The sequence below is a fragment of the Pongo abelii genome, chromosome 20 (assembly GCF_028885655.2).
Source record: "Pongo abelii isolate AG06213 chromosome 20, NHGRI_mPonAbe1-v2.0_pri, whole genome shotgun sequence".
Taxonomy (NCBI): Eukaryota; Metazoa; Chordata; class Mammalia; order Primates; family Hominidae; genus Pongo; species Pongo abelii.
In genome coordinates this window covers 10,913,484-10,940,028 of record NC_072005.2, presented here as the reverse complement: position 1 = coordinate 10,940,028, position 26,545 = coordinate 10,913,484, and the positions used below count along the sequence as shown (strand labels likewise).

The following is a 26,545-nucleotide window of genomic DNA, read 5'->3' as shown; positions in this document are numbered from 1 at the left end:
ATGTCTCTGCATTTCCTAGAGCAGGCCTTGGCTGCCTTTCTGTGTAAAGGACCAGACAGTAAATATTGTGTGCTTCCTGGGGAATCTGATCTCTGCTGGGGAATCTGATCTCTGCTACAATGATTTTATTCTGCCTTGCGGCAGACAATATGTAAACAAATGAGCATGGCTGTGTGCCCATAAAGCTTTATTTGCAAAACCCGGAAGGATTACAGGTGCAGAGCAGAGGCTGGACCCTCAGCGTCCTCGCCACCCACTTCCCTATCTGCTCACCAGGCACTCGGCAATGGAGACACACTCCCCATCCTAGAGGCAGTGAGGACAGCCCAGTGGCAGACTGACAGAGATCCCCAGGTGGTGGACTCTGTAGGTGCCTGGAGGTGGCACCTGACCCAGCCTGGGAAGGAGACTGGGGACAGATCTGCCAGTGAGGGGAAGAGCGCAGGAAGGCAGGTAAACAGGGGTGGCCAAGACAGTGTGGTGAGCCCTGGGAGGCTGCTGGGACAGACCTCCATGCAACATGGGTTGATGTGGGTAGGGGTGCTGTGGAGGGACCGCAAGAGGCCCCAGTGGACTGGTGGCTCGGCTCTGGGCAGCACTGGGAGGGATCTTGCGCAGGGTGGGGAGAGACCCACCGACACACAGCATAGGGGAGGAGCCAAGGGCTATGGCTGGCCAGGCAGAAGGCAATGGGGATTGGGAAGAGGGCAGCTCTTGGGGGACCAGCTGCTGTTCCCCACCTGCCTTAGAGTCAGCATGCTGCACATCCCCTCCTTATTGGCCCCCCAGGGCAGCAGAATCTGGGGGACTCTAAGGTATAAGGATTCCCTAGCCCCAGACTTGAAGAAAATACACTAGAGAATGGTGGGTGGGGCAGCAGCAGCTCCACAGCAGCCCTGGGTCCCAGCATGCAGGAGGGTCTTGGAAGAACAGGGAGACGTCTCTCAAGGGTCTCACTGAGCAGATGGTCCCGGGGGATGTACCATGCCTCAGTCACCTCCCAGTCCACCCTTCAAGCCGCACAGTGTCTAACACAACCCGCCTGCTTCACATCACCCCACGGTTCCCCAGCACCTTCCAGAACCAGCCCCCTGCCAATGTCTGCAGTCTCACTGCTGCCCCCTGGGTCACTCCAGCCAAAACTCGCTGGCCTTCAACACTCTCTCCCGGTCAAGATCACGGGCAGAGGTTCTCTCTGGCCTCTGATGCTCCTTAGAGATCACCCTCCCCTCTTCCCCTGCTTCCTTGTCACCTCCTCCTAGAGGTCCTCCAGCATTTCCAGGACAAGCCCTCACTGCCTGGCAGCTCCTTATTTAACGCCTACCTGACAGCCCCACAAAGCGCAGATCCAGGGCTCTGGGCATGACCCACATAGTACCTAGCATACAAGGGGCACTCATAGGTACTGACCAGAATGCCCTCCCTGGGATAGGGGCAGGGGCAGCCCAGCCTCTTCCCTAAGCACAGGGGGCAGTGGGTTCAGGGGTCCAGGTGTCCAAGTCGGAATGCTAGCCTGCCCTCACTGTGAGCATGGCCTTGATTGGGGAAGTGGCTTCACCATGCAGAGACGTTTAGCATCAGGTGGCCACACAGCAGCACTATTTGTTAACCTCCTTCCCCTCCCCCTTGCTTCCAGAAAGCAATGGAACAAGCAGGGGGTCTTTGGGCCCCTGAGGCTCGTTAGACCTGGGTCAGGAGGACCTGGAGTCCCTTCAAACCTCCCATCCCTAGGCCGGGCACAGGGGCTTGCGCCTGTAATCCCAGCACTTTGGGAGGCCAAGGCAGGTGGATCGCTTGAGGCCAGGAGTTTGAGACTAGTCCGGCCAACGTGGTGAAACCTCATCTCTACCAAAAATACAAAAATCAGCCAGGAGTGGTGGTGGGCACCTGTAATCCCAGCTACTTGGGAGGCTGAGGCACAAGAATAATTTGAACCTGGGAGGCAGAGGTTGCAGTGAGCAGAAACCACACCACTGCCCTCCAGCCTGGGTGACAGAGCGAGACTCTCTCAAAAAGAAAAAAAAAAGAGAACCTCCCATGCCGTCGTGACATCAGGGCCACACTCTTTGGCAGACAGAGAACAAGGAGGCCGGCTGGGAACAGTGGCTCCCGCCTGTAATCCTAACACTTTGGAAAGCTGAGTGGGGAGGATCACTTGAGCCCAGGAGTTTGAGACCAGCCTGGGTAACATAGTGAGACCCCATCTTCTACAAATAATAATAAAAAAATTAGCTGGGCATGGTGGTGCACACCTGTAGTCCCAACTATGTGAGAAGCTGTGGCAGGAAAATCCCTTGAGCCTGGGAGGTCAAGGCTGCAGTGAGCCGAGATCGTGCCACTGCACTCTAGCCTGGGCGACAGAGTGAGACCCCATTTCAAGAAGAAAAAAAAGAGAGAAAACACAAGGAGGTGGAGGGCAAGAAGAAAAGCAGCAGCAGCTCGGGGGGCAGAAAGGCCACATTTCAAGCTCTTGCATCTCCAGGGGGAACACAACTGTAGCCACCAAATGGAGGAATAATTAAAGCTATTTATCTCGGCAGACCTGGGGCGGGGGAGTAGCTGGTGGCTGTAGAAGCCGTTGTCCAAATGGTATGTCTTTTATTAAATCGCCTCCTGCTGCCAAAGACAACATGGGCTCTTCACCTTCCAGAGGAAAATATTCCCGATCAAAGGAGGAGAGTTAGGTAAAAAGAGGGAGACCCCTCCACCCACCGTGGCCAACTCCCATCCCACATGCACGGAAAAAAAACACGCTTTCTGAAGCTCACTCGGCTGGCATCTCTTTGCTCAGCCTGCTCTGCCTGGACCACGTGTGGGCACAGAGGACCTGGCGGTGAACCAGAGAGTCACCCCCGGCCCTCCCATGCTGGGAGTCCACAGTGGGAGGCAGACAGCACCCAGCAGGGCAGTGAGGAGACGGACAACAGGAACTGGCAGTAAGCGCTGAGAGGAGGGAAAGCACGGAAGCTGATGCACGTGGACCAGGCCCAATTCAGATTCCAGGCAGACTTGGGAGGAGGTGACACCTGAGCCAGGCCCCACTGTCCTGGCAGAGGTGACCTTGTTTCCAAACTGGGAACCAGAAGCTTCCCGCCGTTCCTGGGTGGCTTGGCGCCCATGTGCCCAAGAGGTGGCAGAGATGACCCTAGGGTCACCCAGCAGGGAGGTGGCTGAAAGGATAGGCTTTGGCATCGAGGAGGACTTGGGTTTATCAAGGAGGGACTGGGTTCAGGGCCGAACCCGCTGTTCTCCAGCCCTGGCCTTGGCTTCCTCATCTGTCCAATGGCCACCCTGACACATCCCAAAGGGTGAGGTGACATAACCCATGTGGAGGGCCTGACAGCCCGGCCCCAAGGCACCATCCTGGAACTTCACTAGGTCAGAGCCCACGTGCAGCAGAGTCTGGCAGGGCTTGGATCTCCCGAACTAGCACCTGCCTTCACCCCTGGCCTCAGGAGCGCCATCTATAAAATGGGCACAATGACGGGGGCGGTGGCTCATACCTGTAATCTCAGCCCTTTGGGAGGCCAAGGCAGGCGGGTCACAAGGTCAGGAGATCGAGACCATCCTGGCTAACACAGTGAAACCCCGTCTCTACTAAAAATACAAAAAATTAGCCGGGCGTGGTGGCGGGTGCCTGTAGTCCCAGCTACTCAGGAGGCTGAGGCAGGAGAATCACTTGAACCCGGGAGGCAGAGGTTGCAGTGAGCCGAGATCACACCACTGCACTCCAACCTGGGGGAGAGAGTAAGACTCCGTCTCAAAATAAAATAAAATAAAATAGGCACAACGGGGGCAGTACCTCACACCTGTAATCCCAGCACTATGGGAGGCCGAAGCAGGTGGATCACGTGAGGTCAGGAGCTCGAGACCAGCCTGGTCAACATGGTGAAACCCCGTCTCTACTCAAAATATAAAATTAGCCGGGCATGGTGGTACACGCCTGTAATCCCAGCTACTCGGGAGGCTAAGGCAGGAGAATCACTTGAACCTGGGAGGCAGAGGTTGCATTCCACTCCAACCTGGGCAAAAAAAGCAAAGCTCTATCTCAAAAAATATATATAAAAATAAATAAATAAATAAAAATAAATAAAATGGGCAGGGCCGGGCGCGTTGGCTCACACCTGTAATCCTACCACTTTGGGAGGCTGAGGCGGGTGGATCACCTGAGGTCAGGAGTTCGAGACCAGCCTGGCCAACATGGTGAAATCCCGTCTCTACCGAAAAATACAAAAAACTAGCCAGACATGGTGGCGGGCACCTGTAATCCCAGCTACTCAAGAGGCTGAGGCAGGAGAATCACTTGAACCCAGGAGGCAGAGGTTGCAGTGAGCAGAGATCATGCCATAGCACTCCAGCCTGGGCAACAAGAGCAAAACTCTGCCTCAAAAAATAAAATAACATAAATAAAATAGGCACAAAATGGGGATGAAAACCCCTCCCTGCAGTGAGGATTCCTAGGTAATGGAGGGAGAGGGAGGTGTTAAGTACTTCATAAACAAGTGCAGCTGCTGTTACCATCATCAGCAACAGATCAATGCCAGCCTCGGAAGAGAATCCCAAACCCCAGAACCCTAACCCGGTCTGGCCTCCCTCTCCTGCTGTAACCTGAGTTGGATCCTCCGATGTCGTCCTCAGAGAAGCTCTGGAGCAGCTGTTCCACCGTGCTGCCCAGCACCGGGTATCTAAGGACCATGAGGTCACCCTGGGCTCCTCTGGCGCAGCTCTGGCCTCTGGGCGAATCCCAACCCCACTCCAGCACCGGAGCTGGGTGTCCAGGAGCCCTGCAGCCATGGCCCTGAACGGGCACTGCCCCAGCACATCAGAGCTATGTCTGAGCAACTGATCAAAAACTTCCGGCCCAGAAATCCCTTTTCAGGGCCTTATGTATGCTACAAGCTCTACTTGCAGAGATATACCTGGATCTGAACATGCCCAAAGCAGAAAACCGAAATATCCATGAATTAATCAAAGAATGAATAAACGAAGATGTGGCAAATTAAAAGAAATCAATTTCCATCGTACACACTGACATGTTAAATGACTGAGCCACAATCGAGCCACAAGGTAAGGGACAGAGTGGTTAAAACCTATGCACCACAGGTGCACAGATGGGCGGGGAAGGGACAGAGGGAGGAGGGGCAGTGCACACTGCATTCATGGGGCTTGTCTGGAAACACAATAAAGTGACTTCAGTGCTGCCTCCGGGAAGCAAGTCATACTTTTCAATCTGCACCCTCCTCTGCCATTGTGTGAACGTGCATAACTTGAAGCCCAGCAGGTTGGAGGAGAGATTTATGCGTGCGCGCTTGTATGTGCCTGAGAAACCATAGGTCACGGGCAGTGCGGAGGGAAGGAGAGACTGACTTTTCATGTTACACCCTCCTGAGTGGCTTGAATTTCTCCCCTGTACATGAAAGATAGCCAGACAAAAGGCAATGGCGAAGGCTGGGGGCGGGAGGGCTGGCGTCTACGCAAGTTATCTGGGCCCCTCCCTAGAGTGGGCAGGCCAGACTGGGGACCACCCCCCCAACATCCTTTTGGACCCTGCTGGCTGGGGGAGGGGAGTGGGAATAGGCCCTGAGCCTCTTCTGTGACCCAGCTGGAGGCTGGCGGACAGCCCTGCTTTCCTCAGCTTGGAATCTCCCAGAACAAGCCCTGCACCCACCCCGCGGCCCTCAGTGGGTGTGATGGAGGTGGGGCAGTCAGCCCAAGGGCAGCGGGGCTCCCTGACCTGCGTTCCAGCAAGGGAGGCCTCCCAAACGAGCCAGGTGCAGTAAGATCCGGTTTGAACCTGAGCTCTGCCACCCGCAAGCAAGGGACCATCGCCCCCCGACACCGCAGCTTTAGCGTCTAAGCAAGGGACCATCACCTCCCGACACCGCAGCTTTAGCGTCTAGAAAAATAAAATAACACGTGGTTCACTGTGTAGCCATGAGGACGAACCCACCCAGGCCCAGCCCAAGACCCACAGGCACACAGTAGTGTGGCATTGGCACAAAACACCAGTCTTGGTCCCTGTGTCCCCACAGCACTCCGGCTCAAGCCAAAGCGTCGAGAGAAGGAGCCACCGAGAGAGTTCTGGACACAAGGCCATGTTGGGCCCAGAACAAGTGTCTGGCCCTGTCCCCCAGGTGGCCACCCCTGGGACCCAACCCATCTGGCACGTGGCTGACAGAGAATCAGCTTCACACACTGCTTGGGAACACTGACTCAGTTTTGGTCTCCCTCTGTCACCCAGGCTGGAGTGCATAGCACACTGCCCGATCATAGCACACTGCAGCCTCGACCTCCTGTGCTCAAGAAGCAATCCTCCCACCTCTGCCTCCTAAGGAGCTGGGACTTCAGGAAGGATAGAGCTATACCAAGAAAAAAATATATATATGTATATATATGTGTTTGTATATATGTGTATATATGTATATATGTGTATACATATGTGTATATATGTGTGTATATACATGTATATAATGTGTGTATATATGCATATGTGTATATATGTGTATATACATATATATGTATACACATATGTAAATAAAGCAAAGTAGCTGGGACCACAGGTATGTACCACCACACAAAACTAATTTTTAGGCCAGGCGCGGTGGCTCACACCTGTAATCCCAGCACTTTGGGAGGCCGAAGCAGGTGGATCACTTGAGGTCAGGAGTTTGAAACCTGTCTGGCCAACATGGTAAAACCCCATCTCTACTAAAAATACAAAAATTAGCCAGGTGTAGTGGTGGGCGCCTGTAATCCCAGCTACTTGGAAGGCTGAGACAGGAGAATCACTTGAACCCGGGAGGCGGAGGTTGCAGTGAGCCAAGATCCTGCCACTGCACTCCAGCCTGGACAACAAGAGCAAAACTCTGTCTCAAACAACAACAACAACAAAAAACCTAATTTTTAAATTTTTGTAGCGACAGGGTCTCCCTATATTACCCAGGCTGGTCTCAAACTCCTGGGCTCAAGCAATCCACCTGCCTCAGCCACCTGAGTACCTGGGACCCCAGGCTTGCATGCACCACAACGCAAGGCTAATTTTTTATTTTTCTGTAGAGATGGGGTCTTGCTATGTTGCCCATGCTGGTCTCAAACTCCCAGCCTTAGGCGATCCTCCCGCCTCAACATTTACATCCCACCTGTTAGCTTTTCAGGCCATTTATGGCCCCTCCAAAAGCCGACCACCAGAGTTAGTATAAAGCTGTTCCCTGGGGAGGGGACTGGATGGGGGGCTTCATTCCATGGACAAGGTTTCCTTAAAATGAGGGTGGGAAGTGCACAGGTGTTGGCTGCATTCGTCTTCATTCCTTCAAAAATATTTCATGAGAAAAAACAGCCACCTCTTCTGCTGGCCCAAAAGTCCAGGGTCCACGGTTGGATCTGGGCTTGGAAATGCACTGGCAACTCACAAAGTCAAAGTGTTGAATCTACTCTTCAGGAGTCCCCAAGAATGTAGGATTACAGAAGGTAGTAAACAATTCTGGGCCGGGCGCAGTAGCTCACGCCTGTAATCCCAGCACTTTGGGAGGCTGAGGCAGGCGGATCACCTGAGGCCAGGAGTTCGAGACCAGCCTGGCCAACTTGGAGAAACTCTGTCTCTACTAAAAATACAAAAAAAAAAAAAAAATTAGCCGGACGTGGTGGTGAACACCTGTAATCCCAGCTACTTGGGAGGCTGAGGTGGAAGAATCCCTTGAACTGGGGAGGCGGAGGTTGCAGTGAGCCGAGATAGCACCACTGCACTCCAGCCTGAGTGACAAAGCGAGACTCTGTCTCAAAAAAAAAAAATTCTCAAATTGCGCAGTGACAGGACACTGGGCGGTGTGTGGGCAGGGCTGAGAGGCAGCCACCTAGGGAAGAGAGGTGTCTGTGGGTGTCCTGTTGGCATCTCAGGTAGGCCAAGGCCTCCATGGTGCCCCAAGCACTACTTGGGGCAGCTGCCCTTTCCCCCTGCCCCGGGCTGCCAGGTCAGATCTCAGGAGATGGAGCACTCAATGTGTGCCCCATCTAGGTGGGCTCTGGAGAAAGCCCCCTGAACTGAGGACACCCAAACCTCATAAATCACTGTGAAGTTTCTTGAATCAGAGACCTGGGGGACACTCAGTAGGGGGCTCCCTCTAAGGGCTGGTCGATAAGCTCCACCTTCAAGGGTTGACAGCTCCCCCTGCAGTCCTGGCCTGTGGGTGACCGTCTGCTCAGTTGTGGGGTGTGCAAAGGGCAACCCCAAGAATAGAAGGCCAAGACAAAGAAAGAGCTTGGCTTTTCTGCAAAAGAGACGGGGCACCCCCTTCACTGGGAGCTATTACATGCAAATGTCTCCTGCATCCATGCTAATCAGCTGCCACTGCCTGGGGCTTTGTGCACTACAAAAGAGACAGCAGATGTGAGCTGGGGTTCCACAGCCCCAGAAAGCGCGGGAGCTTAGTGGATAATTATGAAAAGCATGGGGTTGCGGAGGGTGGGGGGGTGGGGCGGTGCAAAGCCATAAAACCGGCCTGGACCAGCCCCCTCACTCCACACGCTGTCCGCTGGGCCAGCTCGCCCAGTCTTTCTTCTCCTGCGGGCCAAGACTTTGAAGCTGCGATTTATGGAGCCCCAGGAAGCACTCTTAGGTGTTGGCTGTGCAGGGCCTCGGTTAGTGCTCAAACCACCCTCCAGGTCGACCTTAGTCCTATTTTTAAGAGGGGAAACCAAGCAACAGAGTGATGACAGCCTCCAGGTGGCTCAGCTGGGGACCCAGAAGCTGGTCCAAAGACAGCCAAATTCCATCCCAGCCTCCGGAGAGCCAGCCGGGAGGTACTGGGGGCCATGCTCAGGGGACCAGGTTCCACCTGTGCTCTGGGCCCGGGCAATGCCAGGCCAGGCTAGTTGACCCCTGAGCCTCACCACTACAAGGAGGCGATCAAGCCTGCTTCCTGGCGCTAAAGAGGGTCCGTCACATTGTGACACATGGCAGGAGCTGGGCTGCAGCTCTCTGTGGGGACTAGGCCAGCAGGAGAAGCCCTTTGCAGAGTGGACACCCACAGTGGCCTGGAAGGTCGGGTTGAATAAGGCATGTCACCGAGCAGCAAGAAGACCCCAGGCTGCTGAGGGGGATCATCTCCCAGAGCGACTGGGACCCTCCACACCCTGGCTCTCATTGCCAAGGACAGAGAGCTCGGTGCTGCAAGCTGGGCTGGGGCCTGCCTTCGGGCTGGCAAAAGGGCCTCACCCAGAGGAGGGGAGTACAGGGGGGCGCTCCAGAGAGGCTGGGGCGGAGGCAGCCTCCAGTGGAGGAAATCGCAGTTGGGTCAGGGAGAAGCTGCCCTGGGGCTGAGGCCCACTTGAAGTCCCTGCCTAGTGCACCTCTTGAAAGAGTCTGAGTCAGAGCACGCTGGCACATGCCTGTAATCCCAGTGCTTTGGGAGGCCAAGGCAGAGAGATGGCTTGGGACCACCAGTTTGAGACCAGCTTGGGTGACAAAGCGAGATCCCATTTCTACAAAAAGTAAAACATAAAAAAAAAAAATAAAGAATAAGGAAAGGTTTTGACCATCAGCCAGAGACACAGGATGTCCTGGGCCACAAAGCTGCAGGAAGGGCCTCTGCCAGGTCCCAGGGCGCTCCAGGAGCCCTTCTGGCCCCACCGAGGCTCAGAGAACAGTATGTTTGGGTTAGGAAGGCCGCCTTCTGCCCCAGGACCTGCAGGCTGCTTCACCAGATGTGATTCCAGATGTGACACAGGCAAGGGGGGCAGACACTACTGACGCCACAAAGAAATCAGACACACGGCAGGAACCAGGGGAGACGGGAGACTGGCTTTGGGGAGCTCTGGAAGAGGTCACCATGGCCAACACGGTGACACAGGACAAGGACCAGGAGCAGCAGGGGTGAGCCTTGGGAAGGCACTTCCTCCATGGCCTTGCACTGCCCTGTCGAGGAGTCAGAGACTGGGAAAAGTGGCAGGAGGGGCTGCAGGGCTGGTGGCTGAGTGAAAGGCTCAGGGCCAAACCTGGGTTCACATCCCAACTCTGCCACCAAACTTTCAGTGCCTCAGTTTCCTCTTATAAAAATTAGGGAGTGAGCTGGACATGGTGGTGCCCCCCTGCAGTCCCAGCTCCTCGGAATGCTGAGGCAGGAGGCCCAGCTACTTGAGAGGCTGAGGCAAGAGGATCATTTGAAGCCAGGAGTTTGTGACCAACCTGGGCAAAATATTGAGACCCCATTTTTTTTTTTTTTTTTTTTTTTTGAGATGGAATCTCATTCTATCATCCAGGCTGGAGTGCAGTGGAGCGACCTCGGCTCGCTGCAACCCCTGCCGCCCAGGTTCAAGTGATTCTCCTGCCTCAGCCTCCGGAGTAACTGAGATTACAGGTGCCTGCCACTGCACCCGGCTAAATTTTTTTGTATTTTTTAGTAGAGATGGGATTTCACCATCTTGGCCAGGCTGGTCTTGAACTCCTGACCTTGTGATCCACCTGCCTCAGCTTCCCAAAGTGCTGGGATTACAGGCGTGAGCCACCGCACCCAGCCCCATCTCTAAAAAAGAAAAAAAAAAGATAAAAGATAAAAATAAAGGAGCCGGTGGGGCATGGTGACTCACGCCTGTAATCCCAGCACTTTGGGTGGTCGACGTGGGAGGACTGCATGAGCCCAGGAGTTGGAGAGCATCCTAGGCAACATGGTGAGACCCCGTCTCTACAAGAAATACAAAAATTAGGTCGGGCACGGTGGCTTACGCCTGTAATCCCAGCTACAGGCTGGGAGGCTGAGGCGGGTAGATCACCTGAGGTCAGGAGTTCAAAACCAGCCTGACCAACATGGAGAAACCCCGTCTCTACTAAAAATACACAATTAGCCAGGCGTGGTGGCACATGCCTGTAATCCCAGCTACTGGGGAGGCTGAGGCAGGAGAATCACTTGAACTCGGGAGGCAGAGCTCACTTATGGTGAGCTGAGATCACATCATTGCACTCCAGCCTGGGTAACAAGAGTAAAACTCCATCTCAAAAAAAATAAATAAATAAATAATATAAATAAATAAATAAATAAATAAATAAGCCAGGTGTGGGGCCACCTGCCGTCCCAGCTACTCGGGAGGCTGAGGTAGGAGGATGAACTGAGCCTGGGAAGTTGAGCTTGCAGTGAGCTGTGTTCACACCACTGCACTCCAGCCTGGGCAACACAGCAAGACCCTGTCTCAAAAAAAAAAAAAAAAAAAAGAAAAAAGAAATGAGGGAGTGAGCTGTGGCTGCTGCAGCTCCCTGTGGGGGGCTGTCCTGATAGAGAGACTTGGAGTGTGTGAGCGGGAGTAAGAGCCGGGCATCCCATCATCCTGCATCTAGAGGGTCCCTCAAGGGCACAGGATGGAAATCTGGAAGCTCCAGCCTATCTTCGCCTTCCCGTCCTGTTCAAGGAAGAATGTGGCAAATTCTCTGGAATGTCCCTCCTCAGTCTGCAAGAGGCCCCCCAGTCTTTATTTATTCACATGCCCCCTGCCCGGGATGGTTAACAAGAGCATCCCTCTTTCACGAGAGCACTGATTGGCCAGGGGCCTTTCTGCAGTCCTCGCCAGGAGTGGCACCCATGCCCACACCGCCGGGCAGGTTTTCTATACATAAAACCACTACGCTTGCACACGTGTAACACATCCGGCAAAAATGAACCCCAGCTCCGAGAACACAATTAGCGGGAGAAAGACCTGCCAACGACTTAAAGGAAAACAGCTCAGACCCACGCCTGCCAAGGCTAATGAATCGCTTTAAAGAGACAGACAAAAACGAAGAATAAAAGGGGGTTCTCCTGGCAGGGGTGGGGGGGCAAAGAGCCCCCCAAACCAGTCTGGACTTGTTTACAAGAATGCCCCGCCTGGCAGCAGGGGACAAACGATGAGAGGAACAGACAGGGAAAGAGGGGCTGTCCCACTGAGCAAACCTACCCAGAGGGGAACAAGTTCCATGTCTGGCTTTGGGTGGTAGTGACATGGGTGTCCATAATTGTCAAAAGCATCAAACAGAACTAAGGCCTGGGCGTCTGTGTGTACTGACTAAACAACAATTAAAATAAATAAGCGGCCAGGCATGATGGCTCACGTCTGTAATCCCAGCACTTTGGAAGGCCAAGGCTGGTGGATCACCTGAGGTCAGGAGTTTGAGACCAGCCTGGCTAACATGGGTGAAACCCCGTCTCTACTAAAAATCCAAAAATTAGGCAGGCGTGGTGGCACGTGTTTGTGATCCCAGCTACTCGGGACGCTGAGGGAGGAGAATCGCTTGAACCCGGGAGGCGGAGGTTGCAGTGAGCCGAGATCACGCTACTGCGCTCCAGCCTGGGGGACAGAGCAAGACTCCGTCTCAAAAAAAATTATAAAATAAAGAAGCGATGCAGAGAATCAACACCAGAGGAGACACAGGAGGGGCCCAGAATCTCCAGACCCAACTCCTTCAGCCCTGGGTTAGGCCTGGTCTCCATTTCCTTCATGTAACTGGTTTTTGGGGAACAAAGGCAAGTACAGGGGGAGGGGGGCAACTGGGGACTCCAGATTCTTCAACCAAAAGTCAGAGCTGTGTAGTGTCAAAGCGGCAGGTTGGGCTGGGCACAGTGACTCAGGCCTGTAATCCTAGATCTTTGGGAGGCCAAGGAGGGGAGGACTGCTTATGTCCAGGAGTTTGAGACTGGCCTGGACAACATACTGAGAGTGCATCTCTATGGTTTTTTTTTTTTTTTTTTTTTGAGATGGAGTTTTGCTCTTGTTGACCAGGCTGGAGTGCAGTGGTGTGATCTCGGGTCACCACAACCTCCATCTCCTGGGTTCAAGAGATTCTCCTGCCTCAGTCTCCCGAGTAACTGGGATTACAGGCATGCGCCACCATGCCTGGATAATTTTTGTGTTTTTAGTAGAGAAGGGGTCTCCACGTTGGTCAGGCTGGTCTCGAACTCCTGACCTCAAGTGATCCGCACACCTCTGCCTCCCAAAGTGCTGGGATTACAGGTGTGAGCCACTGCACCTGGCCCATAATTAAAAAACAAAACAAAACAAAACAAAACGAAAAACAAAAACAAAAAAAACAGAGTCTCGCTCTGTCACCCAGGCCGGAGTGCAGTGGCATGGTCTTGGCTCACTGCAACCTCTGCCTCCTGGGTTCAAGTGATTCTCCTGCCTCAGCCTCCCAAGTAGCTGGGATTACAGGTGCACACCACCATGCCCAGCTAATTTTTGTATTTTTAGTAGAGATGGGGTTTCACCGTGTTGGCCAGGCTGGTCTTGAACTCCTGACCTCAAGTGATTCACCTGCCTCAGCCTTCCAAAGTGCTGGGATTACAGGTGTGAGCCACCACTCCCAGCCAATTTTTTAAAAAAATTAGCCAGCCGTGGTGGCGCATACCTGTAGTTCCAGCTACTCAGGAGGCTAAGGCAGGAGGATTGCTTGAGCCCAGGATTTCAAGGCTAACAGTGAGCTATGATCACATCACTGCACGCCAGCCTGAGGAACACAGCGAGACCCCGTCTCTTAAACCAAACAAAAAAGTGGCAGGGCAGGCACCGTGGATTTTTTGGGCAGATCTGGAGGCTGCTGAGGGTCCGCCCTGCGCGATTCTTGAGACTGAATTGTGAAGCTCCCCAAGCAGGTCCCCAGAGTGAGATCAGGAAGCAGATCCAGAGGGTCCCGGAGAAGGCCCCTGGGACAGATAAACCACACCGGGGAAAGGGACTCCTCCTCAATCACTGGGGACAAGGGGGTCTTGGGCAGGATTCCCAGGGCTCCTCTGTGTCCTATCTACCCCCACACCTGGCTGTCTTGGGATACATCTTCTCTCCCAGGCCACGTAGCAGGCTCAGGAGACCAAGGATTCACCTATGTTGGGTGTGGGCCAATCCTCGAAAGCCCCTCCATTTAATGGGAGGAAACTGGAGGGAGAACCACAGTTCCCTGGACAAGGTCGCAAGGTCACGCCAAGGTGAGGCTCCCATGTGTGCTAATCAGGACCGCCTGCAGCCTCTAACCCAGAGAGTGCTGGGAGGCCAGGGATAGCATTCCAGCCATCCGGCAGAAAGTAGCAGGGCTGACCACAGAGACCCTGCGGGTCCCTGGGTCCCCCTCCTTTGCAGCTCACCTCTCTCTGGCCAGGCCAGCCTCTCCCCTACCTCTCCTTAGCTGCCATTCTCTTCAAGGTGCTCCCTAGACCACTTCGCCAGCAGAGGAGATGGGGTTCTCTGTCTGCCTTCTCTCTGCTCCCCAAGACTGAGGTCGGGCACAGTGGCTCATGTCTGCAATCCAAGCACTTTGGGAGGCCAAGGCGGGCAGATCCACCTGAGGTCAGGAGTTCGAGGCCAGCCTGGCTAACATGGTGAAACCCCATCTCTACTAAAAACACAAAAATTAGCCAGGCATGGTGTCACACGCCTATAGTCCCAGAGACTCGGGAGGGTGAGGCACAAGAATCACTTGAACCTGGGGAGGCGGAGGTTGCAGTGAGCAGAAATCGCTCCACTGTATTCCAGCCTGGGCGACAGAGTGAGACCCTGTCTCAAAAAAAAAAAAAAAAAAAAAAAAAGACAGAGTGCACTGGAGACTGGGGGGCTGTGTCCGACTTGGGCAGGGCTCTGTATAGAGTCCAGCCACAGATGCCTACTCTGGCCAAGGCCACTTTCCACCAGGGAAGCCACTCACCGAATCCTCCCACCAATAAGGAAGCTGAGGTTCAGGGACACTGAGGCATTTGCCCACGATCGCCCTGCTAGGAAAGCACAGCGGGCCAGAGCACGGCTGGAGCCCAGCCTCCATCACAGGCGTCCCTTGCCTCCCCATCCCCCCCACTGCGTGCCCTTGGCCATGCCAGGTCCACAAGTTAATTCCCAGAGGAGGTCTTCCCTCCTGCAGTGCCAGACGCTATTTTAACCACTTTACTTCTATCAGCTCGCCACTCACAACAACCCTCTAAGGTAGACGATGTCAAGATCCACAACTGACAGCCAAGGAAACTGAGGCACAAAGTGGTCACCGGGATGCTAAGGAGTGGATCAGGACTTGCCAGCTGGCCCCTGCTAGAACTCTTACCACAAGCACGACTCTGCCCTCAGCCTCCCTCTAAGCAGAGCCCCTCCCCCAGCATCCTGGAGCCCCTCAGCTCATTTTGTTTTAAGTGATTGCAGATTTAGCGCTCGTCAGGCAATGTCCCCAGGCCCGCAAATGTGGGACCTTGTGTTTATCACTGGTGTCACCACATCCCTGGGCTCCTAAAACAGTAACTGGTGCACAGCAGACGCTCGGTGAATTTCTGCTGACCATTTCAAGCTGGCTGGATGGGGGCTACCGCACTATGGAGACGGCGAGTCCACTTTCGCTGCATGTTTCTGGCTGAATGAATGAAAGGGTGGGTCGCAGTGGGCTGGGAAAGGTCACTGTCCCCCCTGCTCTCTCTGCAGCTCCACTGTCATCTCCCCCAAGACCTGCCATCTGGCTGGCCCTTCCCCCACCCCAGCCCTCCAGGGGGCTGCTCTCTGAGGTCACCTGTGACCTCCTGATCAGAAATGCAGTGACCGCCCCTTGGCTCCCACTCTGACCTCACAGCATCTGACCTTGCTGCCCTCTCCTGCCTGCCCTTTCAAAGCTTCTCGCCTGTCCCCGGAGAGGTGTTCTGGCCCTGCGCAGAGAGCCCCCCAATCCCTTACCAGCCAGGGCAGACTACACTCCCCAATCTGGTGCTGTCCTCCAGGGACTGGTACCCTTTCTCAGTCACAGATCCTTCTGAGAAGCTGACTGAAATCAGGGGAGGTTCTGCACAGAAAAATGTGCAGAGAATCCACAGCTACACTATGGCCAATTTATGGAGCACTTACTTTGGGCCAGGCACACAGGGCAAAGCTTTTCTTTTTCTTCCTTTTCATATATCACAAGTCATCAAGCAAGAAGCATTTTTTTTTAGAGACAAGGTCTTGCCCTGTTTCCCGGGATGGAGTGCAGTGGTACGATTATGGCTCACTGTAGCCTCAAGCTTCTGGGCTCAAGCAATCCTCCCGCCTCAGCCTCTGGAATAGCTGGGACTACAGGCATGTGCCACCATGCCGGCTAATGTTTTTTTAATTATTTTTTAAGAGATACAGTTTCACTGTGTTTCCCGGGCTGGTCGTAAATTCCTGGACTCAAACCACCCTCCTGCCTCGGCATCCCAAAACCTGGGATTACAGGCATGAGCCTCTGTGCCCAACTGGGGTGAAGTATTTTACGTGTTTCCTCTCCTCCACGAAAACCTCCAGGGAAGTGCCACTGTTGCCCCCTTTCAGGGAGGGAAAGTGAAGTTCAGAGGCTCATCCAAGGTCACAGCCACCGATTCTTGTCCTTTTACCCCTTTGCAAAACTGTGTCCAATTGTGAGGGGCTCATGGGACCGCCCCCAGGGGCCATCCACAGACCAGATTAAGAATCCGAGCTCTGGAGCCGCGGCTGCCATGACTCACATCTGTAATCCAAGCACTTTGGGGGCCAAGGTAGGAGAATCACTTGAGCCCAGGAGTTTCACATCTGCCTGAGCAACATAGTGGGACTCTGTCTCTACAAAAAAAAAAAATTAGCCAGGCATGGTGATGTGTGCCTGTGGTCCCAGCCTGTAGAGAGGCTGAGAGTGGAAGAATCCCCTGAGCCTGGGTGTTCAAGGCTGCAGTGAGCTATGATTGTGTCACTGCACTCCAGCTTGGGTGACACAGCAAGACCCTGTCTCAAAAAAAGAAGAGAAAAAAAATCCTAGCTCTGAGCTGACGGAACTGACGGAAACCCCTCCCAGCCTCAACTCGCCACCTCAAGCAGCCAGCTGTGGCCCAGGTGGGCCCCTCCATCTTGCCCTCGCTTAAGTGGCTGCTTCCCCGTATGTCTCTGCAAACTCACCACCTCCCAGGTTCTCCAGCAGACCTTAGGAGCAGAGCAGGTTTCCACTGAAAGGAGACACACCTGCCACAGAGGTCTTCCTGAGCCTCTCCACCTACTAAATCCAACCTGGTCTGAGGTGTGTGAGGCTTGGCATCTCAAAGTCATTAACAAGTTCACACTACACTCCAGCTTCTGTTGAAAGGCCTTGCCCACCCATCTCATCCAGACCCCCCATACAGAGGGCCAGTGCTTGGTGACCAAGAGCTGCTCACAGCACTGGCCACCTTCCATTAAGATTTCACCTGAGGCTGGGTACAGTGACTCATGCCGGTAATCCCAGGACTTTGGGAGGCCAAGGTGGGCAGATCACTTGAGGTCAGGAGTTCACGACCAGCCTGGCCAAAAGGGTGAGACCCCTGTATCTACTAAAAATACAAAAATTATCTGGGTGTGGTTGCACGCACTTGTAATCCTAGCTACTTGGGAGTCTGATGCAGGAGAATGACTTGAACCTGGGAGGCTAGAGGTTGCAGTGAGACGACATTGAGCCACTGTGCTCCAGCCTCGGTGACAGGGCGAGAATCCATCTCCAACAAATCCAAAAAAATCCTCGATTCCAACCCAGCCCTGTTTCCACTTTTAGCCCCTCCACTCCTCACAGGGGACCCTGTGCTCCAAGCCAGGTGACTGTCTCCAGCCCTGGCCCACTGGAGCACCTCTCCATAACCCAGAAACATCCTTCCCAACATTCTGGCCAGGTCCAGATCCTACCCACTGTGGCCAAGGTGACTCCCTGTATGTTCTCTCTTTGTCCATGGAAACTGGAACCCTAAATTCAGCTGAGCACATGGCCGCTCAGATTGAAAACTACATTTCCCAGCATCCCTTGCAGCTGGCAGTGGTCATGTGACTACATTCTAGCCAACAAAATGAAAGCAGAAGCACCTTGCATCAGCTACCGGGAACCTTTCTTAATAAACACCGGGATGTGACCTTTGCCCCCTCTCTCCTTTGTCCCTTCCTTTGTCCTGCTGTCTGGAAGCCAGGGTGTAATGGCGGGACTCCAGCAGCCATGCTGAAAACTGAGGACAAGACCTCACCTTAATAATAGTGGAGGATCGGCCTGGGGCAGTGGCCTCTAATCCCAGCACTTTGGGAGGCCGAGGCAGGTGATCACCTGAGGTGAGGAGTTTGAGAACAGCCTGGCCAACATGGCAATACCCCGTCTCTACTAAAAATACAAAAATTAGCCAGCCGTGGTGACACACGCCTGTAGTCCCAGATACTTGGGAGGCTGAGGCAGGAGAATCGCTTGAACCTGGGAGGCGGAGGTTGCAGTGAGCCGAGATCGCGCCACTGCACTGCAGCCCCTGGGCAACAGAGCGAGACATCATCGCAAAAAAAAAAAAAAAAAAAAAAAAAAAAAGGCTGCGGGGAGGACCTGGATCTGGGAACTTCCAAGAGCCCAGGAGACTTTGGCACCTGCCAATCTTCACACTTTAGCATGAGAGCACAAAAAATAAAATGCCATCGTGTTTAAGCCTCTGCTACTTTGGGTCTTTGTGATGAACAGATAAGTGTCACTGAACCACTTATATATGCAGTTAAGGTGGGCATCCAGTCGCCCAGAATGCCAAAGCCATCTCTGCTGCCTGCCAACCACATCACTTTGGCCAGTCAGGTTCTTTCATTTCTGTTTTTCCACCAGTAAATTGGGGTTGGTATCTCTGACCTCACAGAACTCTTTTCAGAATAAGTGGTAACATACAGTAAGCGCCACAATTGGCACAAGGGGCTCACACAATTCAGAAGTGTGCTCTATTCGGCCTGAGAGAGTGGGACCCTTCACACCCAAAACAAAGGAAGGATTTTTTGGTTTGTCTTTTGGCTGGGGCCAAACTCCCCACAGACCCTAACTCCTGCCTGCCTCATTCATTTATCCCAGGGGTCTACAAGCTTTCCCTGCCTGGAGCCAGTGAGTAAATATTTCAGGTTTTGCAGGACACTGTGGTCTCAACAGATTATTGTTGTTTGTGGATTGGGTTTTAGTTTTTTTCCCTAATTAACCTCTCAAAAACTGTAAAAGCCTTTCTTAGCTTTGTCTGTACAAAAATAGGCCACACCAGGCCCAGTGGTTGGTGACTATAATCCCAGCTACTTCTGAGGCTCAGGCAGGAGGAGCATGGTTTGAGGCCAGGGGTTTGGGGCCAACCTGGGAAACACAGCAAGATTCTGTCTCTAAAAAAATTGCTTAAATTAGCCAAGGGTGGTGACATGTGCTTGTAGTCCCAGCTACTTGGGAGGCTGAGGCCAGAGGATCACTTGAGCCCAGGAGTTAGAGACTGCAGTGAGCTACTAAAATACAAAAAATTAGCTGGCATGGCGGCATGTGCCTGTAATCCCAGCTACTCGGGAGGCTGAGACAGGAGAATCGCTTGAACCTGGGAGGTAGAGGTTGCAGTGAGCCGAGATTGCGCCACTGCATTCCAGCCTGGGCAACAGAGCAAAACTCCATCTCAAAATAAATAAATAAATAAATAAATAATAAAATACAGGCTAGGTGCGGTGGCTCCTACGTGTAATCCCAGCATTTTGGGAGGCTGAGGCACACAGATTATTTGAGGTCAGGAGTTCGAGGCCAGCCTGGCCAAGATGGTGAAACCCTGTCTCTACTAAATATACAAAAATTAGCCAGGGTGGTGGCACAGGCCTGTAATCCCAGCTACTCAGGAGGCTGAGGCATGAGAATCACTTGAACCTGGGAGGTGGAGGTTACAGTGAGCTGAGACCATGCCATTGCACTCCAGCCTGGGCAACACAGTGAAACTCTGTCTCAATAATAAAATACAAACACAGATAAAAATAGGCCACAGGCTCAATGTGGCCCATAGGCCTAATTTATACCACTGCCCTTTCCCTAGCTGCCCCCAAGGTCAAGCATTTTGAGTCAACACAAGTTTATGCACAGTCTGGTACAGGGTAAATGCTCAATAAATGACAGTATCCATTAGCAACATGCAGGCACCGCTGAAACACAAATGCCTTTCTGGGGTTACTAACTTTCTCTGTTGTCACTCCAGCTTGACAACGAGATGTCCTAAAGATGGGGCACATAACAAGCTCTTCTATACCCCTGCCCCAGCTGTCAGGGGGATCCCAGGAGTGTAACCAAAGGAAGTCACAAGGGCCCCCGGTTCGGTGACAGCAGGCCATTCTTCACCTTCTTTGGACAAAGGGTTTTTCTCTGAACTTTCCACCCCCTGGCATGCCCCCCACAAACTGAAGTTTAGCCCCCGTCGGAGCCCATGCTGCTGTGGAAGCTTCTGAGCCAAGGGGACGGGAGAGTCTAGAGCACTGGCCACACTGACTCGTGCTGACCAAGAAAGAAAACTGACACAGTCATTTCCAGAAAGAGCGCCACGGGGCTGGGGAAGTGAGAGTTTGTTCTGTTCTCTTTCCCGGCACCCCTCCCTGAGAAACTGCCTCCTTTCCAAGGGAGGGCAGCCTATGCCCAGGAACTCCAGAGGCCATGCCAAAGCTTCCTCAAGCCCAGGAAGCCCACGCCAAAGGGCCTCCCCCTCTGCACAGGGAAAATGGCCTGGTGGTGGTAGCTGCCATTTGGCCAATCTCATGGATGTAGGCCACGGCGACTTCAGATGGCAAGAAGGGCTGGGGGGTGGGTAACTGTTCACTACAGAGTGACAGACAGGCCCTTCTGCAGCTGTCATCCTTCCCTTGGAGGGTGCAGACGTCAAGGAACAGGGCTGGAAGTCCTCCCCACGTGCCTCTCCTGGGCCTCCTATGTTAGGTACAGGTCATGGCCCAGGAGTCCCTCCCATGGCCGGTGAGCCAAGACAGCGGGGCAGCCCTGGAGCATAGGGGGCTCCTCCTAGAAAAGCTAGCTCATTCTCATGCCACACCAACGAACATGGCTGCCAGTAACATGGACACAAATATTTATTGGCCGGGCACAGTGGCTCACGTCTGTAATCCTAGCACTTTGGGAGGCCAAGGCAGGAGGACTGCTTGAGCCCAGGAGTTCAACACCAGCCTGGGAAAAATAGTGAGACCCCATCGCTAGAAGAAACTTAAAAATTAGCCATATGTGAGGCTGGTGGCGGTGGCTCACGCCTGTAATCCCAGCACTTTGGGAGGCCGAGGCGGGCGGATCACCTGAGGTCAGGAGTTCAAGACCAGCCTGACCAACATGGAGAAACCCCGTCTCTACTAAAAATACAAAAAAAATTAACTGGGCGTGGTGGCGCATGCCTCTAATCCCTGTAATCCCAGGACTCTGGGAGGCCAAAGCAGGTAAATGGCTCGAACCCGGGAGGCGGAGGTTGCAGTGAGCCGAGATCACGCCATTGCACTCCAGCCTGGGCAACAAGAGCAAAATTCCATCTCAAAAAAAAAAAAGACAGACATCCAAGTTGTAACCCCTGGAATCTGTGAAGTTGACCTTATTAGGAAATAGGGTCTTTGCAGATAAGGATCTTGAGATGAGATCATCCTAGATATAAAGTGGGCCCTAAATCCAATGCCCAGTGTCCTTATAAGAAAAGAACAGCTGGGGCCGGGCGGGGTGGCTCAAGCCTGTAATCCCAGCACTTTGGGAGGCCAAGGTGGGCGGATCACGAGGTCAGGAGATCGAGACCATTCTGGCTAACACGGTGAAACTCAGTCTCTACTAAAAATACAAAAAATTAGCCGGGCGTGGTGGTGGGCGCCTATAGTCCCAGCTACTTGGGAGGCTGAGGCAGGAGAATGGCGTGAACCTGGGAGGCGGAGCTTGCAGTGAGCCGAGATCACGCCATTGCACTCCAGCCTGGGCCACAGAGCCAGACTCCGTCTCAAAAAAAAAAAAAAAAAAAAAGAAAGAAAAGAAAAGAACAGGCTGAGGTGGGAGGATCACTTGAGCCTAGGAGTTCGAGACCAGCCTGTAACACAGTGAGACTCCATCTCACTTTAAAAAAAAAAAGGAAAAAAGAGGACACAAGACACAGGAGTGAAGACAGAGGCAGGGACTTGGGTTTTGCTGCTGCAAATCAAGCAACAGCTGGATCCACTGCAATCTGGAAGACAAAAGGATTTTCCTGTAGCACCTCCCCAGGGATTGTGGCCTTGCTAGTACCGTGATTTCAGACTTCTGGCCACGAACTGAGAGAGAATCCATTCCTGTGTCTTAAACCAAAAATTTGTCATAATTTGTTATTGCAGCCATGGGAAATTAATACACCCAGCACTGATCACCTCCAACTCCAGAACCCATGCTTTTTTTTTTTTTTTTTTTTAGACAGGGTCTCGCTCTGTCACCCAGGCTGACATGCAGTAGTGCGATCTCAGCTCACTGTAACCTCTGCTTCCCTGGTTCAAGCGATCCTCCCACCTCATACTCCGGAGTAGCTGGGACTACAGGCGCAGGTACCACCACACCCGGCTAATTTTTGTATTTTTAGTAGAGACGAGATTTTGCCATGTTGGCCAAGCTGGTCTCAACCTCTTGACCTCGAGTGATTCGCCTGCCTCAACCTCTCAAAGTGCTGGGATTATAGGTGTGAGCCACCACGCCTGGCCAAGAACCCATGTTTTTTATCTCCATGCCAATGTTACTTAAGGATAAAGAGGGGTGGTGCGGTGGCTCATGCCTGTAATTCCAGGACTATGGGAAGCCAAGGAGGGAGGATCACTTGAGCCCAGGAGTTTGAGACCAGCCTGGCCAACACAGTGAAAACCCTTTCTCTACAAAAAATATGAAAGATTAGCTGGGTGTGGCACATGCCTGTGGTCCCAGTTACTAGGGAGGCTGAGGTATGAGGATCACTTTAGCCATGGAAGGCTGCAGTGAGTTGAGACTGAGACTGTACCACTGCACTCCAGTCTGAGCAACAGAGTGAGGCCCTGTCTGAAAAAACAAAACAAAACAAAAAAAGAAAGAAAGAAAGAAAAAAAACGAAAAAGTGTAAAAAAAATTATTTCAGACCCCTAAGGATATATCATCTGGGAATCTGGGACTGAGGCTCTCTGAGGAATGTGGACTTTCTCCTTTTTATGAATGTTTCCGGTCAGGTGGGGTGGCTCACACCTGTAATCCCAGCATTCTGGGAGGCAGGAAGATCACTTGGGCTCAGAAGTTGGAGAGCAGCCTGGGCAACACAGTGACATAGTGAAACCTTGTCTCTAATAATAAAAAATGTTTCAGTTACCAATTACCTCTCAAAGAGAAGTGCTGTCTTAATAACAAGTAATACTTTCAGGAGTATCAACAAAACAAAAACAAAAACACAAACACAAACACAAAATGTTACTCCAGGAGTAAGATGGTACATCTTACTATGTTGCCAATACATCTATAAGACTAAAATTGTTTTGGCCGGGCGGGGTGGCTCATGCATGTACTCCCAGCACTTTGGGAGGCTGAGGCGGGCGGATCACGAGGTCAGGAGATCGAGACCATCCTGGCTAACACGGTGAAACCCCGTCTCTACTAAAAATACAAAAAATTAGCCGGGCATGGCGGCAGGCGCCTGTAGTCCCAGCTACTCGGGAGGCTGAGGCAGGAGAATGGCATGAACCCAGGTGGCAGAGCTTGCAGTGAGCCGAGATTGAGCCACTGCGCTTCAGCCTGAGGGACAGAGCAAGACTCTGTCTCAAAAAAAAAACCTAAAATTATTCTAAAAAAATTTTTTTTTGAGACGGAGTCTCGCTCTGTCTCCCAGGCTGGAGTGCAATGGCACGATCTCAGCTCATTGCAACCTCTGCCTCCCAGGTTCAAGTGATTCTCCTGCCTCTGCCTCCCGAGTAGCTGGGACAGGCACATGCCACCACACCCCGCTGTTTTGTAATTTTAGTAGAGACGGGGTTTCACCATGTTGGCCAGGCTGGTCTCGAACTCCTGACCTCAAGTGATCCTCCTACCTTAGCCTCCCAAAGTGCTGAGCCACGCCTCCTGGTCCTAAAAAAATTTTTTAAAGGTTTATTTAAAAATGATAGCCAACTCTCCTGGAACTCCTTTGAGGATAAGCCCTGGGACCCTAGTTTTGGAAACGCTGCCCCACTTTGTTCTGTTCAGGACAAAGTTGGCTACCAATGCTTGCCCAGTGAATAGGTTTTGCTTATGATCTGGGGTTCTGCTGAGCTGAGTGTCTGCCTTGAACTCTGAAACCCCCCCTGAAATACCCTCCTTCCCCTCTCCTCATCTGGTCCAAGAGGACTCAGGCTCTGCACCAGCAAAAAGAGACGGCACCCTCGGGCAGCAGACACAACTCCTTTAGTCCACGTTTTCGAAGTCGAGGTGCAGGGAAAACCCAGTGTGAATGGACTGCTCCTCGGGCTTTCCTTTAATCGGGCCGTTCCCAAAGTGGCAAAAAATTCACACAGGACCCAAGTCAGCTAGAGGCCTCCTGAGGGGTTCCCCAGGGCATCAGTGCAAGAAGCCCTGAGAGACAAAGCCAAATGACACAGAGTAACAAAATGTGAACAAGGAATCAAAGAGAAGAGATAAGAAGGAGTAACAAGAAGAAGAATGAACTACAAAGACTGGGAGCGGTGGTGGGGGGTGCTGGCGAACACATTTGTGATTTTCTTTTCCCCCCAGTGAAATGTCAGTTTTGAAAGCAGCTTCGGAAAATGTAACCAGCGTCTCACATCCCCCAAAAGAAGATGGGAGGAGGCTGTTACCTCTTACTTCGAAGCCCGGCATCAGGAAGGGGCCCGTCCCGTCCACGTTTCCACGAGGAGCTCACCCTGCGGCTCCCACCGTCCTCGCATGGGCCCTCTCCCCAGATCCCGAAGTTTCCCATTCGGGGGTCCTGAACACCACACCTTGCACAGCGGTGGAACTCGGTACTCGCGGGCGCCCCAGACCAGCAAACACTTTCCGACCGTCCTGAGCTATCCAGGGGGTCCCCAGAGGGATCCTGGGCCGCCCACGCCCCACCCTCCTCCTTGCAGAGGCGGCCACGCCCGCCCCCGAGACGCCCACCTCTCCCGCACCCCGGACCTCCCTCCCCCACGCTTAAGCCCCCCACGCCTGGCGTCCTCCAAATTCCCCTTCCACTCAGAGCCCCCCACTTCCTGCTCACCCACCCCTCCCAAATCTCAGGCCCTTCACTCCCCATTTCGCGCTTCCTTGCTCACTCTGGGCACCTCGCCCCTCCGGCCACCACGCACGCCCTCTTTTCTCTGTCTGTCCCCTGGCACCGGCCCTCCACGCTCCCTCCCTGCAGGCCACCGGCTCAGTCCCGGGGACCCCACGCCAGGCCCCCGCGCTCAGGGCCCCTCCCCGCCGGCCCCCGCCCCGGGCCGGCCTCGTGCGCAGCCCCGGCCCTGCGCCTGCCCCGGGGCCCCGTACTCACGGCTGTAGAGGGCGATGCCCGCCGCGTCCGGGCCGGCGCGCACCTCGAGGCGCAGCGCCTGCTGCTCCGCGTGCCGCTGGATCTCGCCGTTCGCGTCGCCGATGGTGAGGAGGCGGGCGCCGGGGAACACGGACACGGCCGCGCAGGGCCCCGCGCCTCCCGGGCCCGCCGACCCCGCGCCGCCCGCGCCCGGCCCCACCGCCGCCGCCGCCGCTGCCATCTTAGATCCGGCTCCAGGCCCCGCCGCCGCCGCCGCCGCTGCGCCCGGGCCCAGGCCGCCGCCGCCGCCGCCGCTGCCGCCGCCGCTACCGCCGCCGCCGCCGCCGCCGCCGTGCAGGCCGAGGCCGAGCCGGGCAGCGTCACCTGCCGGCCACGCGCCGCCTCGCCGCCGCCGCCACCGTCGCCGCGGCCCGGCCCCGTGGCGCAGCGCCCCCTGCCGGCCGTCCTGGGCGCAGGGAGCTAGCGAGCGAGCTAGAGGGCGCCCCGGGGGTGGGACCGGCTACGCCCCGCCCCGCGAGAACGGTCGCCGCTTTGTGAGGTGGCTCCACCGCCCGGGAACTGCGGGGCGGGAGGGTGCGTCGGGGGCGGTGCTCGGGCGCGCGGACACGCCCCGCGGTGGCCTGGGCCCCGCCCCCAGGCCGGCACCTTATTAACTGCTGCTTTCGAGTGAGGCGGTGCGGGGATAGCGGGGGCGGTGCTCGGCCGCGTGGACACGCCCCGTACACCGCCCCACACGAGCAGCCGCGAGTCGTGATGCGGCTTCCCTGCCCCGACCTGGACACGCCCCTGAGACCGGGCCCCCGCCCCCGGGCCCGCCGGGCTTTGTGAGGCAGCCCTCAGGGAGGCGTGGCCCAGCCGCGACGAGGCCCCGCCCCCGTGCCTGCCCGCGCCCTCCCGTCCGGACTCGCTTTGTCAGGCGCCCCGCTCAGGGGATGGGCGGGGGAAAGGGCGTGGCCAGCGCCCGGGCCTCGCCCCCCACCCTTCCTCCCCCCGCCCCCGAACCGACGATTTCCGATGAGCCCTGGCCTCCAGGAGCAACCTGAACCCGGTTGAAAGGACCCCTCCCCGACATTCGACCGCTCCCTCCTCCCTTCCCCATCATCTCTGCCCACACTCCCTTCTTATTCCTTTATGTTTGACTGTCTCCTTTCTCACAAGATATCCTTTGACCCTGTCCTCTCTGAGCCCCTCCTCCAACGATGCTGAGTCCAGCCCGGCCCGGCGCAGGGCCCCTCTCCCGCCACACCAACTCGTCTTCTCTCTGCATCCCCCTTCATTTTGGGTGGCCCCATCCCTTTTGGGCGACCCAGTGAGCTTGGGCCACTTCCTAGCACTCCAGCTTTAACTCT

General features: G+C 54.4%; 1 protein-coding gene across 4 annotated transcripts in view; it reads right to left on the bottom strand.

Annotated features, from left to right (window-relative positions):
• Positions 1-25,529, bottom strand: part of CARM1 (coactivator associated arginine methyltransferase 1) — a 51,762-nt gene extending 26,233 nt beyond the window's left edge. For 2 of the 4 annotated variants that reach the window (XM_024237075.3, XM_024237076.3), the window contains exon 1: positions 25,197-25,529. In XM_024237075.3, coding sequence (XP_024092843.1) covers positions 25,197-25,416 — 220 coding nt within the window. In that variant the 5' untranslated portion in view covers positions 25,417-25,529. Of the gene's footprint in view, positions 1-24,519; positions 24,789-25,196 lie in introns of those variants that run through there. The other 2 variants (XM_063719933.1, XM_024237077.3) reach the window with 2 other exon arrangements.
• Between the last annotated feature and the right edge of the window lie 1,016 nt (positions 25,530-26,545).